The sequence below is a fragment of the Vipera ursinii genome (assembly GCF_947247035.1).
Source record: "Vipera ursinii genome assembly, chromosome: 1".
NCBI classification, from domain to species: domain Eukaryota; kingdom Metazoa; phylum Chordata; class Lepidosauria; order Squamata; family Viperidae; genus Vipera; species Vipera ursinii.
The window spans coordinates 293,799,894-293,821,058 of record NC_139512.1 but is presented as its reverse complement, the minus strand read 5'-3'; the positions used below and the strand labels follow the sequence as shown (position 1 = coordinate 293,821,058).

The window sequence follows — 21,165 nt, the reverse complement described above, 5'->3', positions numbered from 1 at the left end:
TATTCATGCAAACACAAATATTGAATTTGTACCCCTCCATCAATGTGCACACACCAACCATTTATAAGAGGAGAGTTTCAAGCATGTACCACTGTCACCTGTTAGGATATGCCAGCGTTTCCCAACCTTAGGAACTTGAAGATGCGTGGACTTCAACTCCCAGAATTCCCCAGCCAGCATAGCTGGCTGGGGAATTCTGGGAGTTGAAGTCCACGCATCTTCAAGTTCCTAAGGTTGGGAAACGCTGGGATATGCAAAGCTCAAGTACCCTGAAGCAGTTTCTGATGCAAGCAACAGATGCTAATAGAAGAACAAAAGACCAACAGAAATAATGGCAATGTGGAACTCTTTTTACAACCAAGACCCGGTAATGTCTAGCAAAAAAATTTGGGGGGGGGAGGCGGGGGGGCGGAGAGACTATTACCTAGGACTTATGGTGTAATGTCATATTTCTTATTTAGAAAGAAAGAAGTAATTTAAAATCAAGGAAGAGCAAGCTTTCAAATGGTGAGCACCATCATAAAAATTTCTAGAACACGGAATATAAAATATAAGAATAAAAAGTTAGGGATCTTTAAGTGTATTTTTCAGTTTTAATGGACAAAATCCCAAATGAGAACACAGTTTTAAAAAGTTTTGGCTACCCTGTGAGCATTTGGCACTTTTAAATTTGCATATGTACACATATGTCCATTACATGTATAGCTGGTGCATTGTAACATATCTTGTGCATGCATATACAGTGCATCCGCACATAATTAGGGCACAGATAACACACTCTGTAACATATATGTACTACGCAGCTGGGTAGAAATAATGAGACCCAAAGAACTCAACTGATCTCTACAGATAGTCCTCGACATACGACCACAGGCGAGCTCCAAATTTCCATTGTTAAGCAAGACAGTTGTTAAATGAGTTTTGTCCCATTTTATGACCTTTCTTGCCACAGCTGTTAAGCGAATCACTGCACCTGTGAAGTTAGTAACACTTGTCAAATGAATCTGGCTTCCCCACTGATTTTGTTGGTCAGAAAGTTACAAAAACATGATCACATGACACCAGGAGACTGGTTTTGCCAAGCGCCTGAATCTTGATCAAGTGACCGCTGGGAGGCTTCACTAGTTGTGTGAACAAAATGGTCATAAGTCACTATTTTCAGTGCCATTGTAACTTAAAATAGTTACTAAATGAATGATTGTAAGTCGAGGACTATCACTATAACAATTCCTCCATGGGTGTTAACTGCTGCTTTTTTTCTGCAAGGAACCTTTGTCTGACTCTCAAACATAAATTCATAGAGAAATCCACCAACTGTACACATTCCATAAAATGCAGGAAATGATAATAAAAGGATATTTAATCAAAGCACACCTAAGGGCCATTTTTACTTACATCAGGTTCCAACATCACACAGCGCTGAAAGGCCCGGGAAGCACCGTCATAGTCTTCCAATGCTAAGTAGGCACAGCCTAAGGAAAACCACACCCCCAACTGAAAGAAAAATAAAACAACGTGGATCAAAGCAGCCTTTCCCAGCCTGTCTCTCTTCCTGCCTTGTGCATAGACCAGGGGTAGGCAACCTCGGCTCTTTTATGACTCATGGACTTCAACTATGCTGACTCAGGAATTCTGGGAGTTGAAGTCCATGAGTCATAAAAGAGCCGAGGTTGCCTACCCCTGGCATAGACTATATAAGATAGCTAGAACCATATTGACTGAGAATTACGGAAGCGAAATGGGGAGGACTGAGAAACTGTAGGACAGTATTTCTCAACCATGGCAACCTTCTAGTCAACTCCCAGAATTCCCCGTGCTGCCAAGTTGTTAAGATTGAGAATAAACTGCTGTAGGATAACAGTGGCAACTGTCCTCTTTCTCCCACCTATTTGATTCAACAGTTATGTAGCTGCTGATTTCCTAGCCTTAAAGGTTTATGCCATCCACACCTTGCTTACAAATAAATGACTTTGTCATGAAAATTAGAGAATTCCTTCTCCTCCACTTTTGTCCTTTTACCTTGTGAGCCCAGACAAGATCAGCCTGATCCTGCTTGTATAAATATTTGCTGTTGGCTATGAAGGGAAGACAAAGCTAAACTCCTGGAGCCAGGCTGAAGTTTACCAAATCACTGTGGGCTCTTGTATTTAAGTATCTTTTCATCAGGCTAATGATCTGGGAGAGGAGAACAGGAAAGATATCCAGGGCCTGGTTAATTCTTGGATGGGCAACTATTCAAGCAATACTAAGGTTAGAGCAGACATGTCAAACACAAGGCCCGGGGCCCGGATCCGGCCCGTGAAGTGGTTTCATGTGGCCCGCGAAGCCATCCTGGAAACAGTGAGGGAACAGCCCCCGCTGCCTTGGCCCTGGCCCAGAGACCCTCCTTCTGCCAGAGACCCTCAGATCTGTCCCACTCCTGCCCAGGCCCCCATAGGCACCCTTGATGCAAACGATGTAGAGCTGGCCACGCCCACCCAGTAGGCCATATGCACTCTAGCCATGCCCACCCAGTAGGCCACGCCCACCCTGGCCATACCCACCCGGCCCCCTGAGGGCAATCACAATGCTGATGCGGCCCTCAATGAAATTGAGTTTGACACCCCTGGGCTAGAGTAAGAAGTGAAAAAACATGCCAGAAGAGGCCCTACGCTTAACGAAGAAAATTGCTTGGAGTTATCCATGAAGTTACCAGGAGACTTTACCTTACTTTTCTGTAAACATAAAATTCAAATAGTCCCTGCATTTTTTTCTTTGTCTTAATTTCTATATTTCCATGTTTATATTTTACCTTTGTTACAATCTCTACTAAAATTTATATATGTAATGTATAATGTACATGATATGATACATGGTATTCAGAGAGCATGCTTGGAAATAAAGTGAAACCTGTAAATCAGATGTAAGCAAATTGAGGACGTTTAATTTTGTAACTTGAAAGGAATTTAATTTGATTTAATTTATTGCACAGATGATTTTAATTTTAATTTTATCTTAATTTCTGTACTTATTATATGTTTTGTTGTTAGCCGCCCTGAGTCCTTCGGGAGATAGGGCGGGATATAAATCCCATTAATAAATAAAATAAATAAATAAATTTGTAGTCTCAACTACCCAATTTTTTTTTAAGTCACATTCTTGTGCACAAGTAGGTCCAATAAAAAGACACCCCCTGCACTTCCTCATTCCTTGAGAAATCCACTTAATATGGATTTCCCCTTTAGACAAAAAAAAAAAAAACCCACAACCCTCTATTCGAAGCATAAATTTTGAGATGCAGACCTGGGTTCCCCAGAAGGGAACATTACATAAATATTCAATCTCAGGTTACATAATGAAAAGCCTTTTGTGTGCAGAGTGGCCTGATTCAGATATAACAAATGGGGTCTAATAATCAGGAAAAGGCAGATTTCAGGATAGTTGGATCCACTTTATTCTTTTTCTAGAACATCTACATGATTCTAGAGTCAAATGCAAAAACATGCATTTAAAATTAAAAGTGCTGTGGTTCCAGAAGTTTTCTCTGGAAAACCAGAACTTCAATGGCACTAACACTTTTAGCAAAAGCATTATATTTTTCTTCAGCAATTTAATTTAGAACAAAGTGATGTTATCTTGTTATTATTGTGAAGCTGTTTAGATTTTTTAAAAAGACTCTTTACTATCTATTGGAAACCATACAGAAATAAACCAGAAATTTCCAGTCTACTCTCTGCAATAAATCTTAACATCTAAGCCATGGAACAAGTGTGTGTTAGCCTGTTCCCTCTCCATCCTTCTTTTCATCTTCCTACTGGCTATGTTAGCTTCTTAAGTCATTGCTTCTTATAATGACCACATTTGTAAAGCTAGGTTACGGCATCTCTTCACATCAAGAAATTAAACACTGAAATCCTAAAGTAATTCTTGGTGATTTTTACATGGAATTGGACTGATGCCCTATGTTCTGTGCCTTACCTTTGAAGAAAGTAATGTGAATTTGAAAATAAATTTCTTGAGATGTACAAAATTATACAGGTATCAGTGATGATTTAATCACTCCATAGAACCACCTAACTGTTCTTTCTAAAAGATTAGGTCGTACATGGAGTTCATCATCCCAGATTATTAGCCATGCCAGGTAGGACTGGTGTAAACTGTAATACAGTTGCAAGAAAAAGTATGTGAACCCTTTGGGATTACATGGAGTTTTGCATGAATTAGCCATAAAATGCACTCTAAACGTCATGTAAGTCACAACAATAGAAAAACACAGTCTGCTTAAAATAATACTACACAAACATTAGCTGTTGTCATGTTTTAATTGAACATAAGATGGAAACATTCAGTGCAGGGTGGAAAAAGTATGAACCCCTAGCCTAATGACTTCTCCAAGAGCTAATTGGAGCCAGGAGTGAGCCAACCTTTACTCCAATCAGTGTGTGATGATATTGGATGTGTTGCTGACAGCCGTCCTGCCCTTTAAAAACACACACCTGTTTTGGGTTTACTGGTCTCAAGAAGCACTGTCTGATGTGAACCATGCCTTGCAGAAAAGAGCTCTCAGAAGACCTACGATCAAGAATTGTTGACTTGCATGAAGCTGGAAAGGGTTACAAAAGTATCTCCAAAAGCTGTGATGTTCATGTGTCCACGGTAAGACAGACTGTCTACAAATGGAGAAAGTTTAGCACTGTTGCTACTCTCCCTAGGCGTGGTCATCCTGTAAAAATGACTGCAAGAGCACAGCGCATAATGCTTAATGAGGTAAAGAAGAATGCTAGAGTGCCAGCTAAAGACCTACAGAAATCTCTGGCACATGCTAACATTTTTGTTGACACATCTACAATAAGGAAAACATTAAACAAGAATGGAGTACATGGGAGGACACCATGGAGGAAGCCATTGCTGTCCAAAAAAAATATTGCAGCACATTTGAAGTTTGCAAAAGAGCACCTGGATGTTCCACAGCACTACTGGCAAAATATACTGTGGACAGATGAAACCAAAATTGAGTTGTTTGGGAAAAACACACAACACTATGTGTGGAGAAAAAAAGGCACAGCACACCAACATCAAAACCTCATCCCCACTGTAAAACACGGCAGAGGGAGCATCATGGTTTGGGGCTGCTTTGCTGCCTCAGGGCCTGCACGGATTGTTGTCATTGATGGGAAAATGAATTCCAGAGTTTATCAGGACATTTTGCAGGAAAACGTACGACCATCTGTCTGCCAACTGAAGCTCCGCAGAGGATGGGTGATGCAACAGGACAATGACCCAAAGCATACAAGTAATTCAACAAAACAATGGCTTCAACAGAACAGAATACGCCTTCTGGAGTGGCCCAGTCAGAGTCCTGACCTCAACCCGATTGAAATGCTGTGGCATGACCTTAAGAGAGCGATTCACACCAGACATCCCAAGAATATTGCTACACTGAAGCAGTTTTGTGAAGAGGAGTGGTCCAAAATTACTCCAGATCGTTGTGCAGGTATGATCTGCGACTACAGGAAATGTTTGGTTGAGGTTATTGCTGCCAAAGGAGGGTCAACCAGTTATTAAGTCCAAAGGTTCACATACTTTTTCCACCCTGCACTGTGAATGTTCCCATCTTATGTTCAATTAAAACATAACAACAGCTAATGTTTGTGTAGTATTATTTTAAGGAGACTGTTTTTTTCTATTATTGTGACTTACATGACGTTTAGAGTGCATTTTATGGCCAATTCATGCAAAACTCCACGTAATCCCAAAGGGTTCACATACTTTTTCTTGCAACTGTATAGTAATGTCTGTAGGTTTCACCCATTCTACAATATAGGACTTGAAGTATTTCTAGCTCCTTGAAAATTTATACCATTTTTTTACTCATGAAACTGATCTCAGCATCCATCAGCATCCATCACCTTAATTATGAAACAGACAACTGACTTTTCTCAGGCTGTTTCATTTGGAAATAGAATCCAGATTAAAGGACAATGCTTTTCTTTTCTTTTTTGCACTTCCACCTTTTTAGAAGAGGCAGAAGTAGTTTTATAGAAATATGGGCTTTTTCCAATGATAAAAAGAATATGCCACAGAACTGCAGGAAATGTATTTAAGTTATCTTTGTACATTTCAGAAGGAGGCCTTAAAGAGGGCCAACAGAGAGAAAATTGCAGAAGAATATCAGTGTGAGAGAAGCCATGACTTCCGGAGGCAATTATGGAATGGGATCTGGTAAATCACTCAGAGCTGTGAAAAACCAGAGGCCTTTCATAATCATAACTTTTAGAGAAAGGGTTCTGATAGCAAGCTGTTTCCCTGAATCTCAATAGCCAGCATGAGATGTTATTTCCAATAAAATTCTCTTCCCAAAGCAAGCATCTTAATGAGTTTGTGAAAAAATTGGCTTAATACTAAGATCCTCATAAAGATAGGACCATTAATCAAGGCTTTCTCCCAAAACACCTGTTCCTGCATTTCAGATTGTGGGGCTATTTAAGAAGATGCCATTAACGGTATTTATTTGTCCGTCTGTCTCTTTGTTTGTTTGGAAAATTTTATTGCCACCTACTGGCTCACAGTGACTCAAGGAGGCTTACAGGAAATAAAAACACAATATAAAAGAAATAAAAATAATAAAATAATAACAATAATAAAATACCAAGTCCCCACCAGTGACAACACACACTCATACCAGCTATTTAATGGGCTCCATCCCGCTCTGGGTTCCCCAGGCCTGCTCGCAGAACCACGTCTTCAAGGTAAAAGGTAAAGTTTCCCTTGCTAGTCGTTTCCAACTCTAGGGGCTGGTGCTCATATCCGTTTCAAAGCCGAAGAGCCAGCACTTGTCCGAGGACTTCTCCATGGTCATGTGGCTGGCATGACTAGACGCCAAAGGCACCCAGAATGCTGTTACCTTCCCACCGGAGTGGTCCCTATTTTTCTACTTGCATTTTTACGTTCTTTCGAACTGCTAGGTTGGCAGAAGCTGGGACGAGTAACAGGCGCTCACTCTGTTATGCGGTACTCGGGATTCAACCCGCCAAACTGCCGACCTTCTGATCAACAAGCTCAGCGTCCTAACCCACTGAGCCACCAAAAGAGTGTCAAAGTGGGGGCCAGTCTAATTTCTGGAGGGATGATGTTCCAGAGGGAGGGAGCCACCACAGTGAATCTTCTTAAGGGATGGGACCCGCAACATTCCTTGCCTCCCCTGCTCAGAACATCTGTATTCTCAACATACTTTTCTGTATTTTCAATCTTAAAATGCTGTCAAGGTATAACTGTCTCTCACCATCAAGAAGGTACGGAGAAAAAGGTATGACGTTTCCTAAATGGTTCCCCAGGGAACACTGAGGAAATAAAGGCTGAGAACATAATATTCAGCTACTATAGCGCAAGAGAACGGCTAACTTTGAACTGAATGCTTTGAGTTCAGAACTGAAGGAACAGCATCAAAATTTAATTTTTCAAACTTTTGAGGATGTTATCTACTGGAAAGGGATGATGATCCTGGCATTTACGCTTTTTTCTTTACAAATCGTCTGACACCTGAACTCCATGAACCAAAGAAATTCTGTGTTATGGAGCTTCACTTATTAGGCAGAATATTTACAAAACCAAGTTACAGTACAAATTGTTTTAAGGAGCTGAAGTTGCTTACCTGCATTGGGTTAATCTTTACAGAATTCTCAAAGCACTCTATGCATTCTCTGAAATTCCGGTTGCGAAGGTAAAGGAGGCCCTTTGAGCGCTGAGCCCTGGCACTGCGGTGATTGGACAGTTCCCAAGCTTTGTCGTAATATGAGTGGTCTTTAAGAACATCTCCAAGCAAGCAGTATAGTCCTACTGTCTCTTTCTTCTCTAGCTCCTGTCTTAAAATTTCTTCTGCCTATGGGGAAAAAAAGAAAACAGAGAATGGAAGAAGAAATGGAAGGAGGAAACTAGAATCCAGGCACTGCTAGCATTCTGTTAGCTACAAATGTAATTTGTTTCAATTCTCTGCAAGGTCTTAGGTTGGAAATGGCAGAACTTGTTGCAGACAGATAGTGCTTATCTTCCCCTTCCTAGCATCCATTTAAGGTTGCTGACACTATTTAGTAATCATTCCCCTCTCTAGTCACTACTGAAAGTCCAACCAAGCAGTGAATTGAAGCTACAAATGACTTACAAGAGTCTTACTAGGAGGAATTGGGGCAGCATTCTTCGGATACAGGACTTCCTCTCCTTTAGCAGGTATCAACAGTATTTCATATCAGCTTTGAATTCACAATAGTATCTGTAACTGTTATACTCTATCTTAGTTATACTGTCCCTTAATAAGATAAGTTTCAAAAATGTGCTGGCCCTAAAATACATTTTGCAACTATGACAACTATGGAAGAAAAAACAAGCAGACAATGGGAAGCAAAGCTTACAAAAAGGATTATTAACGATGAAAACTGGACAATCTGCACCAGACTTACTTGTCAGGAAGAGAAAGAAAGAAAGAAAGAAAGAAAGAAAGAAAGAAAGAAAGAAAGAAAGAAAGAAAGAAAGAAAGAAAGAAAGAAAGAAAGAAAGAAAGAAAGAAAGAAAGGGGGAAGGAAGGAAGGAAGGAAGGAAGGAAGGAAGGAAGGAAGGAAGGAAGAAAGAAAGAAAGAAAGAAAGAAAGAAAGAAAGAAAGAAAGAAAGAAAGAAAGAAAGAAAGAAAGAAAGGAAGGAAGGAAAAGCCCAGCATGCTAATATTGTGAGGAATTTAAAAAGCTAGGCAAATCTTTCTTTTCTTGTTTTCTCTTCTGCTTCAGAGCCATGGTCTGCACTGTAAATAAACATTTCAGAGGTAAAAAGTGCACTGGGAGCTGCTTCTTTACCCCATCTTTGCAAAACACTTTCAAATTTAGGTCAGTGTATTTTCAAAGAAGGGACACGGTGGCTCAGTGGGTTAGGACGCTGAGCTTGTCGATCAGAAGGTCGGCAGTTTGGCGGGTCAAATCCCGAGTGCCGCGTAACAGAGTGAGCGCCTGTTACTCGTCCCAGCTTCTGCCAACCTAGCAGTTCTAAAGCACGTAAAAATGCAAGTAGAAAAATAGGGACCACTACGGTGGGAAGGTAACAGCGTTCCGTGCGCCTTTGGCGTCTAGTCATGCCGGCCACATGACCACGGAGACGTCCTCGGACCAGCGCTGGCTCTTTCGCTTTGAAACAGAGATGAGCACCGGCCCCTAGAGTCGGAAACGACTAGCATGCATGTGCGGGGAAACTTTTACCTTTTTACCTTTATTTTCAAAGAGCCACCCAACACAGTAATAACGTTTTATGTTCAGATGCACAAAACTACATTTTCTAAGCTGACCTGGAATAAAGTGGCAATGAATTCATTACCAATTCCAAAGGAAAGAAAATAGGACGTCGCTCAGTGGTACAGCCAACATGGATTTAGAAAATGTCATCCTCTGTCCTGGCATCGCCAAGTAAAAGGTGACGAAAGCCAGAGTGAGCCCAACCAAAAAGAAGAGGAAACTTGCAAGATTATTTGACAAGGGAAAATAATCATTCTTTGGTAACATATTTGTTCTGTGTTGTAATATACAGGAACACATTCTCAAGGGGTTCAAAACCTTGCCTAGCTCGACTTATTCAGTGATATAAAAAAGATAACTAAGCATTTGGGAAAATACAATCATTCCTATATACATTTAAATTTGGATGTCACCGATTCACCAGCTTCTCACTCATCTCCCTCAGTTTGCCACTCTCCTCTCTTCCCTGATGGACAGGTCAATGCTGCTTGTAACATAACATCAAGAAGGTGTGACCACCTAAAACCATTAGAACCTTGCATCGGTAATTCACACCCTTACGACCATTCACCTGGGCTAGTATAATGTATTCTACATGGGACTGCCTTTGAAAACATTTAGGAACTTTGACTGTAGCAGTACAATTATCAGAAGGTATGTAATCACACACAAACACACACAGAGAGACACACTCTTGCAGTCCCTCGGGAGAAGGGCGGTTTATAAAAATAAATAAATAAATAAATAAATAAATAAATAAATAAATATATGAGCCAGCAATGTGCTGCAGCTGCCAAAAAAGCCAACACAGTGCTAGGCTGCATTAACAGAGGGATAGAATCAAGATCACGTGAAGTATTAGTAGCACTTTACAATGCCTTGGTAAGGCCACACTTGGAATACTGCACCCACTTTTGGTCACCACGATCTAAAAAAGATGTTGAGACTCTGGAAAGAGTACAGAGAAGAGCAACAAAGATGATTTGAGGTCTGGAGGCTAAAACATATAAGGACCGGATGCTGGAATTGGGTATGTTTAGTTTAATGAAGAGAAGGACAAGGGGGGACATCATAGCAGCCTTCCAATATCTCAGGGGCTGCCACAAAGAAGAGGGAGTCAAGCTATTCTCCAAAGCACCTGAAAGCAGGACAAGAAGCAATGGATGGAAACTAGTCAAGGAGAGAAGCAACCTAGAACTAAGGAGAAACTTCCTGAAAGTTAAAACAATGAACCAGTGGAACATCCTGCCTCCAGAAGTGGTGAATGCTCCAACACTGGAAGTTTTTAAGAAGACACTGGACAGCCATTGGTCTGAAATGGTATAGGGTTTCCTGCCTGAACAGGGGGTTGGACTAGATGACCTCCAAGTTCCCTTCCAACTTTATTATTATTATTGTTGTTGTTATTTAATATTTGAAGTGCAGGTTTCCAGGCACTAGAATACTTGCTTGGAACAACTTCTCCCCCCATCCCACAAGTTCTGATTTGTCCATACTTGGGAACCTACTTAGGATACCCCACTCCCCCCTCACACACTTCCGTAGGCTAAGGAGCTTGTAGGCACATATGGATACACCTATACTTTGGAACAGCCTCCCTAGAAATTCAGAAATTCAGTTTGCAACCTAGTAAAAACAGACTTGCTTCAGTGACTTTGGGGGAAGGGATTGACATCGTTAGAATGACTGATTATTATGTTGCTTTTGTGCTACTTTGTGCATTCTTTTACCATGAACGATTTATTCTATTCTTATTGGTGTACGTCAACTGCTGTGGTCTTTTTGACTGTGACAGAACATAAATCAAGCCAACCAACTGATAAATAACTGTTGTGGGAATACTTAAACGAATTTAACAACTGCTTAGCAGTATGCCATTATTATTTTTTTCTTGAGAATACTATCATAATTTAAGATGGTGTTGATTGAAACACTCTCGGAATATTTAGGTTTAAATGACAAAGATGTAAGGTTTAAGGTTTATTAAATTTATATGCCGCCCTTCTCCCTGAGTACACAGGGCGGCTCACAACAATAAAAAGTTAAAAGATATAAATACAAAAATTAAAAGAAGATTAAACAATATAAGAAATAAGAACAATTTAAACCAATAAAAAACCAAATTTAAAAACCATAATCAGTCCAGGCCCGCTTGTTGGAATAACCAGGTCTTTAGGTCATGGCGGAAGGACCGAAGGTCAGGGGCCATCCGCAGCTCCGGGGGCAGTTCGTTCCAGAGGGTCGGTGCGCCCACAGAAAAGGCTCTCCCCCTGGGGGTCGCCAGCCGGCATTGTAGTTCTTTTTATAACATTCTGATCACCTAAATAGTTCAACCAAACACTGGAATTGAGAACTCAATTAACAGAACTCAGGATTATCATTTATAGCAGTTTAGTGCATACTTTAAAACTGTAAAACTCAAAAAACAATTGGTCTTTTTTATTTTCTGATTAGTGAAAAAATGTGAAAAATTGTATTTTTCTTCAAAGAATGATAGAAACTATCCAGTTTTTTTAAATAAAAAAAATAAAAAATGACCTTAAAGCTCTAATCCTAAAAGATGAAATTAAAACAGAAAGTTTTCATTTCTAAAATGCTGTTCTATCAAATACAGGTATTATCACAATTGGGACCAGAAATTCCATTGTAGAGCAAGATGTGACTACATTGCTTAGTGACCATAATCCCAGCACTCCCAGCTATTGTTAACCAAGAACTGTGGGTCTTTAAGCAGAGGGAATCCAGAATAAGCAGTGTGGGGGTTGTTAGAGATTAAACTTGATTTGGGTGACAATATTATATAATGGAGTAAAAGCACCTTTAAGGAGTTAAACGGCCTAAGGGTGTGGCTGTAATTATTCCACATAAAAGAGAGTTAGATGTTACACGTAGTTGCTCTTGTATATGTGTTTGATGTTAGTGTTTGGATACCTCTTGTTCTCTTGTTTGCTAACTTGATATTTATTCTCTCAAGAATCAACTGCTTGCTACAGTGTATATTGTTTTTGATATTGGTAAGCAGCTTTTGTATTTTGATACTATGTTTTTATGGACTGACTTTTATGTGCATGATACTGGATTGATACTTGGACTATTTCTTACTGTGTTTCTTTTTGTTGTCTGAGTAAAAATAAGTTATAAAACTCGTGTTAGTGCATTACTGTTTGCCTAAAAGTCCCAGTACAACTTCCACTGTGTATTAATAATACTCTGTTAAACAAACCATTTTTCCAACAACATATTCTAACAGGGGTGACCCTGGGTGTGGAGGAGGCGCAGGTCACATGTGAGTTGCAGAAAAACTACAGCCAGCCCTGAAAGCCGTAGTCATTCCACCCAGCCCAGCAGCTTTTATGAATGGAATGCTGTGCAACATCTGTCTCACTTTATCTATGCCTTTTGGATACCCTGCATAGCAGTTCTTGTCCGGGAAGTGCCAGGGCTGGGGTGTAATGGATGCTCCAGAAGCCGGCCTGGACAAGGAGGAAGAGCTGGCTTTAGGAACTTGGGAATAGGACACCAAGGAGCATCTGGAAAATGCGGGGGACTCTGAATCAGGTGCAGTTGGGCAAGAGGAGGAGGAAAGGCCAGGAAACTCAAGAGAGGCTGGAGGAATGATCAGACAAGTGCCTGGCTGATAAAGACAGGGCTACAGCCAGGAGGCTTGGAAGACCAGCCAGAAGCAGAGAACAGAGAAGGGGCTCGGTGCACCAGTCAGCAAGGATGAGAAGGAACTGCCTCTTCCACCTGATCCCAGGTCTGAGAGGAAAGAGGTGCAATGGAGGTCAGTGAGGCTATGCACGAAGAGGCAGCCTTGTTCCTCCTAATGAGCTGCACTGGCTGGTGGCTATTTAGCCCAACATGTGCAGCAAAGCGATGCTGGAAACAATTCATCCATTTCTTCCCATGCGTCTGATTTGCTGTCATGCCTCTTGCCTTTGGGATTAAGCCTTGCCCCTATGACTGGACTTTGGACTTGGCTTCTTGAACTTTGAACTTGGACTTTGGTTCCGTGATTTGTGTTCAGACCGTGGACTTGGCTTGAGACTCTGAACCTGGTGGGTGACTTTAAGGATTTGCTCTGTGTTCTCAGACTTGAGAATTGGACTCATTGGTTTATGCACTGGTTCCTGCGTGGGGTGAATCCTGGGGTATACTACCTGGACTGGTGGAGCCTCAATAAAGTCTTCAAACCCTTGTGGTGTGTGTGTGTGTGTGTGTGTGTGTGTGTGTGTTTGTATGAGGGGGACAGGACACAGGGCTATAGAATCGTGGGCCCATCAATAGTTTCATCCAACTGCCACTGCCTCCCGGCCTCTATTTCAGCCATTTCTATTTCTAAGCAGTACATAACGGTATTGAATTTATCCAAATAAAATCAATTCCTAACAAATACGAAATACATGGCCTTCAGGTTGACAGGACTCTCAGGTTGGCATTTTAACCCTGTCACAAACTTTTTGATGGAAGAACACCATAATTTTGCCTTGACATGAATTCTTTAGTTTGTAATTACCATACTTAGGAGTTGCAAATAATGGCTACAGTATATTAGGCAGACTTATGCAGCTGTCAATAAGTATGTTCTTAAACCCAACAAGAATGACCCGATGTCTGAAATACGAAAATACATACTTTGTTGCTCCACATACCTAGCTGCTTGGAAAGCAAATTATGTGGATATAGATGACATTGGATGGGTGCCTATAACATCCTGTCTGGTTTCCAAACTGTCTACAGTTCCTGCATTTGGGGATTGTTGGGCTGGGCTGGGCTGGGATGTATTTTTCTGTAATGTTTTAAAAATCACAGAATTTGGGTTTCTTGTTTTGTTGGTCTGCAACAGTCAGGATGTAACATACTAAATATTTGTTAATTTCTCACCCAGCACAGTGTAACATCTAGAAGGTTGGTAAAAGATGCTGGAGAAAGTGTCTGGGCTGTGGGCTGGCAGCCCACACTAAACATTTGGAACTGGTTTTGAGATTACTGTGGCAGCCACAGCATGGTCTGACCAAATACCAGGGATAACATGGAGCACTAATGGTTCTTTGGTACGCCTTCCAATCCTAGCAATATTTAGAAATGGAATTTGAATTAGCAGCCCATTGGGAGCAATTGGACTGGAGCATTTTTCATATCCAGATTGCCTTTTTTATTGCACTGTTCCTTTCTATAGGAAACTTGGAAATACTGCAAATATATATCTTGAGCTTCTAATTCTTGCTGAGATCTTGTTTAAAAAACCTACGAGGTTTAGAGCTGTGCAATAAAAATATTTTGTTAAAATATTAACTCTCTAAGCAGTTTTAAAAATATAGCATGCCTGAAGTTATTATGGATTAATATCAATGCCCATCTGCTTCACATATCTTGACAAAGGCAGTAATCAATGTTGGTGAGAAATTGAAATTATCAAGAGCCTAGAATTATGATGCGTTTAATCATCTAATTCTGGATATAGGTCTACCACAAGGGTCGGGAACCTCGGCTCTTTTATGACTTATGGACTTCAATTCCCAGAATTCTTGAGTCAGCTATGCTGACTCAGGAATTCTGGGAGTTGAAGTCCATGAGTCATAAAAGAGCTGAGGTTGCCTACCCCTGATCTAACACATGATATCCTATCAAAATAGACAGATTACTAAGGGAACACTGATTACAAAAGATAACTAGGATAAAAGTACAAAATTAAGTGGAAAACCAGGGAAATATCAGAGAAAAAATAGCAAGATGACACCTGCAAACCAATCTGGAAATGATTTCTCCCCCCACCCCCGCCCCAAACAATCCATCAAATTATTTGGGGAATTGTATCAGAATATTCATGTAGCTCTCCCTTCGCCCTTAATTCTCCATTTCTTTGCCTTGACCCAGAGAATCACAGAACTGGATGGGGCCAATTAAATGATCTGCCCTTTGCTCAATGCTACATTTTGATTTAAAGCAACCCTGAGAGACAGCTCTCCCTACTTCTGAACAAAGAGGAATCAGTTACCTCCCTCGCACTGCTTCTGCGTTAGAAAGCTATTCCTGCCATTCACCCAGAACCTATTTTCCCATGACCTATTTTCTGTTCTGTGTTCTGGAACTACAGAGGACAGGCCTTGCCTTTATTCTGTGGGACTCCCTGCCCTACCCCAAAACTTGAAATGGGCTATAATATTATCCCCTCAGGTGTCTTTTCTCAATTCTCCCAAATTGTCTTTTAAAACTTAGTTTCCGATGTCCTGATTCTCTATGTTATCTTTTTTGTATCCATCTGATTATTATTTTTTTAAAGACTGGTGTTCAGAACTTTACACAGTATTTTGAGGTGGAGGCTGACCAATGCAGAAAAGAATATTTCATGGGGCCCATGAGAGAAATGAAGCAGATGCACATACACACAAAGGCACAGCCTTCAAAGGCACCATGTTGGCCTCCCAAACAACATAGTGCCTTTAATGCTCTGTAAAGAAGTGCTTTGCTCATGCTGGCTTTAATTGTGGAGTTCCCTTTTTAAATACTTTGCTCAGCCCTGGACTGAAGCTTCCCAGATCCTCCTCTTTTCTCTCCCATAAGGGAGGAGAAACATTATTCCTTCTCTAGCCATCTGGTACCTCATTATCTAAGATTTTTCAAAGCTAGTGAGTAAGAAGCTTGGTGAAAGCATTAGTAAGTTTCTTGAGTAAGCTAGGAGGCAAACTCTCCTTCCTGGAGACTATGTTTCCATCAAGCTGACATTAGGATCCTGCTTCTCCAACTTGCTCTTAAATTAGTTTGATCGTATCCCTTTTAAAAACAGCAAAAATTTGAACGCTCCTACTTTTTCTTTGGAATTTATTGCCATTTTCAAATGTTCATTAAGGAGGTATTATTTCTTTTGCTTCTTTTTCTTATATTTAAATATATTTGAAGAAAGCAGTTTTGTCCTTAGCATTTCTGAGCAAATTTCTAATACTGATCTACAAATCTAGCTTTTCCACAATTTTCCTTGACAACCTCGCTCCTTTTTCATAGCCTATATACATCCTTTCTGATTGTCAAGCCTCCCTTGTTTTCTGTGTTTTTTTATGAAGTCTCATTAGCTTCATTTGCTCCCAGCCTCCCTTTGCTTTTAGTGTCTCCTTTTTTAGGAACTCCCACCCAATTTCTGCCCATTTTCTCAAGAATGTTTCATGCCATGGAATCCTACTTATCACCAAGTTAATTGCACTTTTTTTCCTTGAAGACTAATGTAAACATGTAGCTACATTCAGTTTTGGTTCCCTCAAAATCAAGAGATGTAATTTAAAAATGCCTATCCTCATTTCTCTCTCCCCCCCCCACTCCCTTCATTTTCTTGGATCATCTTTTTTGTCTTTAATGCTACTGCTTTGTTTTTAGTGCAAGTAACATATGCAATTTTAGATAAGTTTTGAAGTGGTAGATGTTGATGGGAAGAAAGCCATATATGTACAAAAGATATAGCATGTTAAAAACATGAAAACAGCAATCAAGAATGGAAGTACTCTACCTTTCCGTGCTGGCCTGCTCTTTCATAACAGATAACAGCATCTTCCCACATTTCAAGCTTTTTGAAGAGCTCCAGAGCTGAAGTGGTACATCCAAGGTCAAAGAGTAAGCTTGCAAGTTGACGCTTCAAAGTGGAATATTGAAAAATTCAAGTTATGCATTTTTCTTTAGAACAACATTTAGCAGTCCTTACATGAATTTAGATTATAAAATAACTTGAAATGCTCAAGACAGTTCTCAAAGGTATGGAAAGTTTTCTTTCTTTCTTTCCTTTCTTGGAAATCTAGAAAAGTCTATTAATTTTGCACTTGTAGTTTCTCAAAATTAAAATTAGTAGAGATTGGCTATGGATTTTACAACTTTAGTCACTCAGAATTACCCTATACATGGAAGTAATGGCTCTCTCTCCATTTCCAGATACTGGAACAGAAAGAAGAAACCAGGATATGCACACAAATAACCAACAATAAGTCCCATTGATGCTGGCCAACATTGACTTTATCTGTCTAAAGTCTGGGTCATACTGACATTCCGTGATACAATCCTTTACTCAGAGGCAATTAGAAAGGCTAACTGCGGACAGAGGGAAGAAAGTCTGGCCAATTCATGTAAGTAAACCATCTATCAGTTAATGAAACAATTGAAATGAAATCCTGGATAACACATTAGAGGGAATTAATTCCAAGTTTACATAGTAGTTACTCCATTTCAATATCCAGACTTTTAAAAGCAAAGGAAATCTGATTAACAGACAGGGAAATTAAAGCAAAAGAGCTGGTAGGACATGGGCTCATGATGCACTTTGTTTTAACAATTACAAAATATGCTCTTAAATAATAACTAATAACATAATAACTAATAAAGATTTATATCTGTCTTCTCCTAACAGATATCCTTCAGATATACCGAGCTGATGGACCCAATATATTTAGAGAAGGCTGATTTATCCAACTGCTGATTGCTGGAAAACAAGACAGTATTGAGGCATGATGAGAATGAAAAATATCTACCATATGAGCTTTCCTGATAAGCCCACCTCTCAGCAATGTCACTCAAATGAGGACCCAATAGGGGAATTCCATGCTGAAGATGGCTACTGGATTGATGGCAGACTCCACTTTCCTCCTTGCTCTCTGCTTTCCATCCTTCCATTTTTTTCTTAACATATTGATGTATTCTTGTTTTCTTTTTCATTGTTTATTTTATTGCTGTATTATTTTACTTCTGTTTCGTTTACACTCTTTTCGTGTCTCCCTTTTTATTGTTGCAAGCCCCCTATAGTAGCCCCACAGTGAGATAGGCAGCGAATAAATTTTAACAAATAAATAAAATGACATCAGCTTCCTATAGTCAGTCACACATTCTGGGCAAAATGCTGCAAGACACAAATTTCACAAATATAACTATGTGCATGCTAGAGCTTCAGTGCTATTCCAAAGCCTGACAGACTTGGAAACCTCAACCCACAACCGAATATAGCTGAAATTGATCTAGCTGCTGTATACTGTACACTTGAGTTCATCGCTGTGGGAAAACTGTTGCCAAGTTTTCCCACAGCAACCTCTAGTTATTTGAAACAGATTAGTACTGAAGCATCTTAAGAATCTCCCCAGAGTCTTAAATGCTTTTTAAATGCCAAATCTTTCCATTCCAATGTAATCAACTTTCATCATGTACCGTAATCTCATTACATTACTGATTCAGTGGTCATGAGAAACCTGAAATTTCAAGACCTACCTCTTCAAAGTATTTGACATTACCTGTCTTTTGTTGAACTATGGGTTATTCAGTAGCCAAATGAGAACTGTCCTCCATTGACCAGTACAGAACAAAAAATTGCACATTCACATTGGCCTATAAAGATCCCTTTCTTCCAGAATCCATATCTTTCTTTTCCCTCTTACAACTCTCTCTATGGGGCTTTGATTCCACTTTCTGAGCCTGCCCTTGCACCGCTAAGGTTTATTTATTCTTAAGACTTTGTCTTTTTTCCCTCCAAAAAAACTGACAAACAGAACACAAAAATGAAATATGGAATCTTTCCAGAAATCTGGAAACTTCTGAATTAGAAAATGCAAATTAGCATGATTCAAATTAGCATATTTGCCTCAGCATTCATAGTCTGTGCAACTATTGGGGCTACATTATTTAATGAGAAAAAATTAGAACTACTTTTTATGACATCTGCATGTTATACTCAAAGAAATTACAAATTCTGATGTGTAGTTAAACAACATTTGAAACAATGTTGGGCAATAGGTAATAAAATAATAAAGAATGAATATTTTTTGGTGTTTTCAATGTCTTCAATGAATGTTTAGCTTCTCAATTTTTTAGAATAAATACCTGGAAAGCAAACAACTTTGAAACTGCTAGGCCAGCTGGAATTGAAATTCTTCAACAAAAATGCTGAACCCATAAAATTAGTAATAGTTCATTTTTCTGTCTTTTTCCTACATCATCCTGCAATGTCTTCTTCTTCTTCTTCTTCTTCTTCTTCTTCTTCTTCTTCTTCTTCTTCTTCTTCTTCTTCTTCTTCTTCTTCTTCTTCTTCTTCTTCTTCCTCTTCTTCTTCTTCTTCTTCCTCTTCTTCTTCTTCTTCTTCTTCTTCTTCTTCTTCTTCTTCTTCTTCTTCTTCTTCTTCTTCTTCTTTTCTCTCTCTCTCTCTCTCTCTCTCTCTCTCTCTCTCTCTCTCTCTCTCTCTCTCCTCAGATTATCTTGATTACACACAAACACCTTTAATCTCTCTTCTTCTCACTTTTTCTCCTGGGAGATGACTGCATACAATGAAATTAAATTGTTTAATTTTACTTGCTCAATAAATACTTCAGTTTTAAAATGGGCATTTCTTCTTTTTGGTGACCTTTTGGGGACTTTATACAGTACAGGGTATAAAATTTAACCTGACATGCCCCTGCTTGGCTAGCCCCTTCCCTCAATTGGGGACTAAAAGGATATTGTTGTTTGGAAATAGTGCAGCAGTGATTGAACACTCTTCTTGTAGGATGTTTTTTCAACTTCCCAACCTAGCTTTAAGCTTAGAAGTTTCATCTCAATCTCTCATTGAGATATTACCCAGATTCAAGTGTGATTAGCTTTTTTTTTTAAATCAGCCAAATTTGATTAGGAGCTGCCATCTGCTATGACTTCATTGAAACCTTCATCGCTGCCCCAACATACACTCTGTTTGTGTGTGTGTTTGTGTGTGTGTGTGTGTGTGTGTGTGTGTGTCTGTGTCTGTGTGTGTGTCTGTGTGTGTGTAAGCACATTCACACACAGACACACAGACATAAAATCTGTTCTGGAAACAGTAGGGAAGAAACCCACTACCAAAAATAGATAACTCAACTGGACATAGCTGAGAGATTTTTTAGATGTATTAAAAGTTTGAGAAGAAACTAACATTTTATCCAGGCATATAAAACAACATCAAATTAATTGTCTTCCAAATAGAAGGGGGCCACATTCAAGGTAAACACCCCAAAAATAACTGACAACTCTAATTGTAATTTATTTAGAGCTAACAATATATTCTAGCCTCTATTGCCAGACTGCAAGATTTCCAACTGTCTGAGGAACTTGCTAGCTCTGAGCTGCGCATCCAGGACTAAATTCTAAAGCAGGCTGAGTCATGAACAATTTTGTGCTCTTTTGAGGGTGGGGTAGAGATTTAGAGAACTAAAGAAGTGAATTGTGACTGAATAATTCTCTAAACAGTCTCCAAAGCTTTTAGCTTCATCCATCAGGGTAAAAGACTTGCAGACAAACAGAGATTCTAAATGAAGAAGAAACAATATAAATTAAAAAACAGCATCTAGCAAGCTGACCATTTTTACTTCAATTATTTCCAGCTGCTCTTTTAGTACATGAATGACAACTAGAAACAATATAGTTGATCTAGGATTTACCTAAGATCAAAGAAAAACTATAGGCTGACAAGTAAGAAACAGGCAAACTGACAAGACAGGATTTCTGGAGACAAAAGAAACACCAAGATGAGTAAGATAAATGGATCGCAGCCAGAAGTCCTAATGGATGCTGCTGACAAGATTTTTGCTGGTCCTTTCCTGGTTTTTTTTCCCCTTGGTCTTCTGGGAGGCTACAAAAAGGGACAGAGAAGAGCCTGCTAATGAAGGTCAGCATGAGAAGACATGGTCCTCCACAGCAGCAAATCATATCTATGATTTATATGTAACAGTTTTCAAGGGTAAATATGAGTGAAATATATGCAAGGGCTCTGCTACCTATGACAGCACTTCAACCATTGTCAATAATAAATCACCAATAGGGCCCACAAAATTGGTTTGGCTTGAAGGGAAAAAAAATCAAAGTGAAAACCACACTGGGCTTTGTGAACTGGAAAGATTTCTGAAGGATTTTAAAGCAAAAAGAATGCAAAAACGGTTTCTTCTGCGTCAAA

At 39.6% G+C, this 21,165-nt stretch overlaps 1 protein-coding gene across 2 annotated transcripts in view; it reads right to left on the bottom strand.

The window, feature by feature from the left end:
• The window catches only part of TTC27 (tetratricopeptide repeat domain 27), an 89,858-nt gene that overhangs the window by 17,363 nt on the left and 51,330 nt on the right, over positions 1-21,165 (bottom strand). For both annotated transcript variants that reach the window (XM_083350121.1, XM_083350122.1), the window contains 3 exons: positions 16,747-16,869; positions 7,631-7,858; positions 1,396-1,494 (listed from right to left, as the gene is read on the bottom strand). In XM_083350121.1, the coding sequence (XP_083206247.1) occupies positions 1,396-1,494; positions 7,631-7,858; positions 16,747-16,869 (450 nt within the window). The remainder of the gene's footprint in view (positions 1-1,395; positions 1,495-7,630; positions 7,859-16,746; positions 16,870-21,165) is intronic.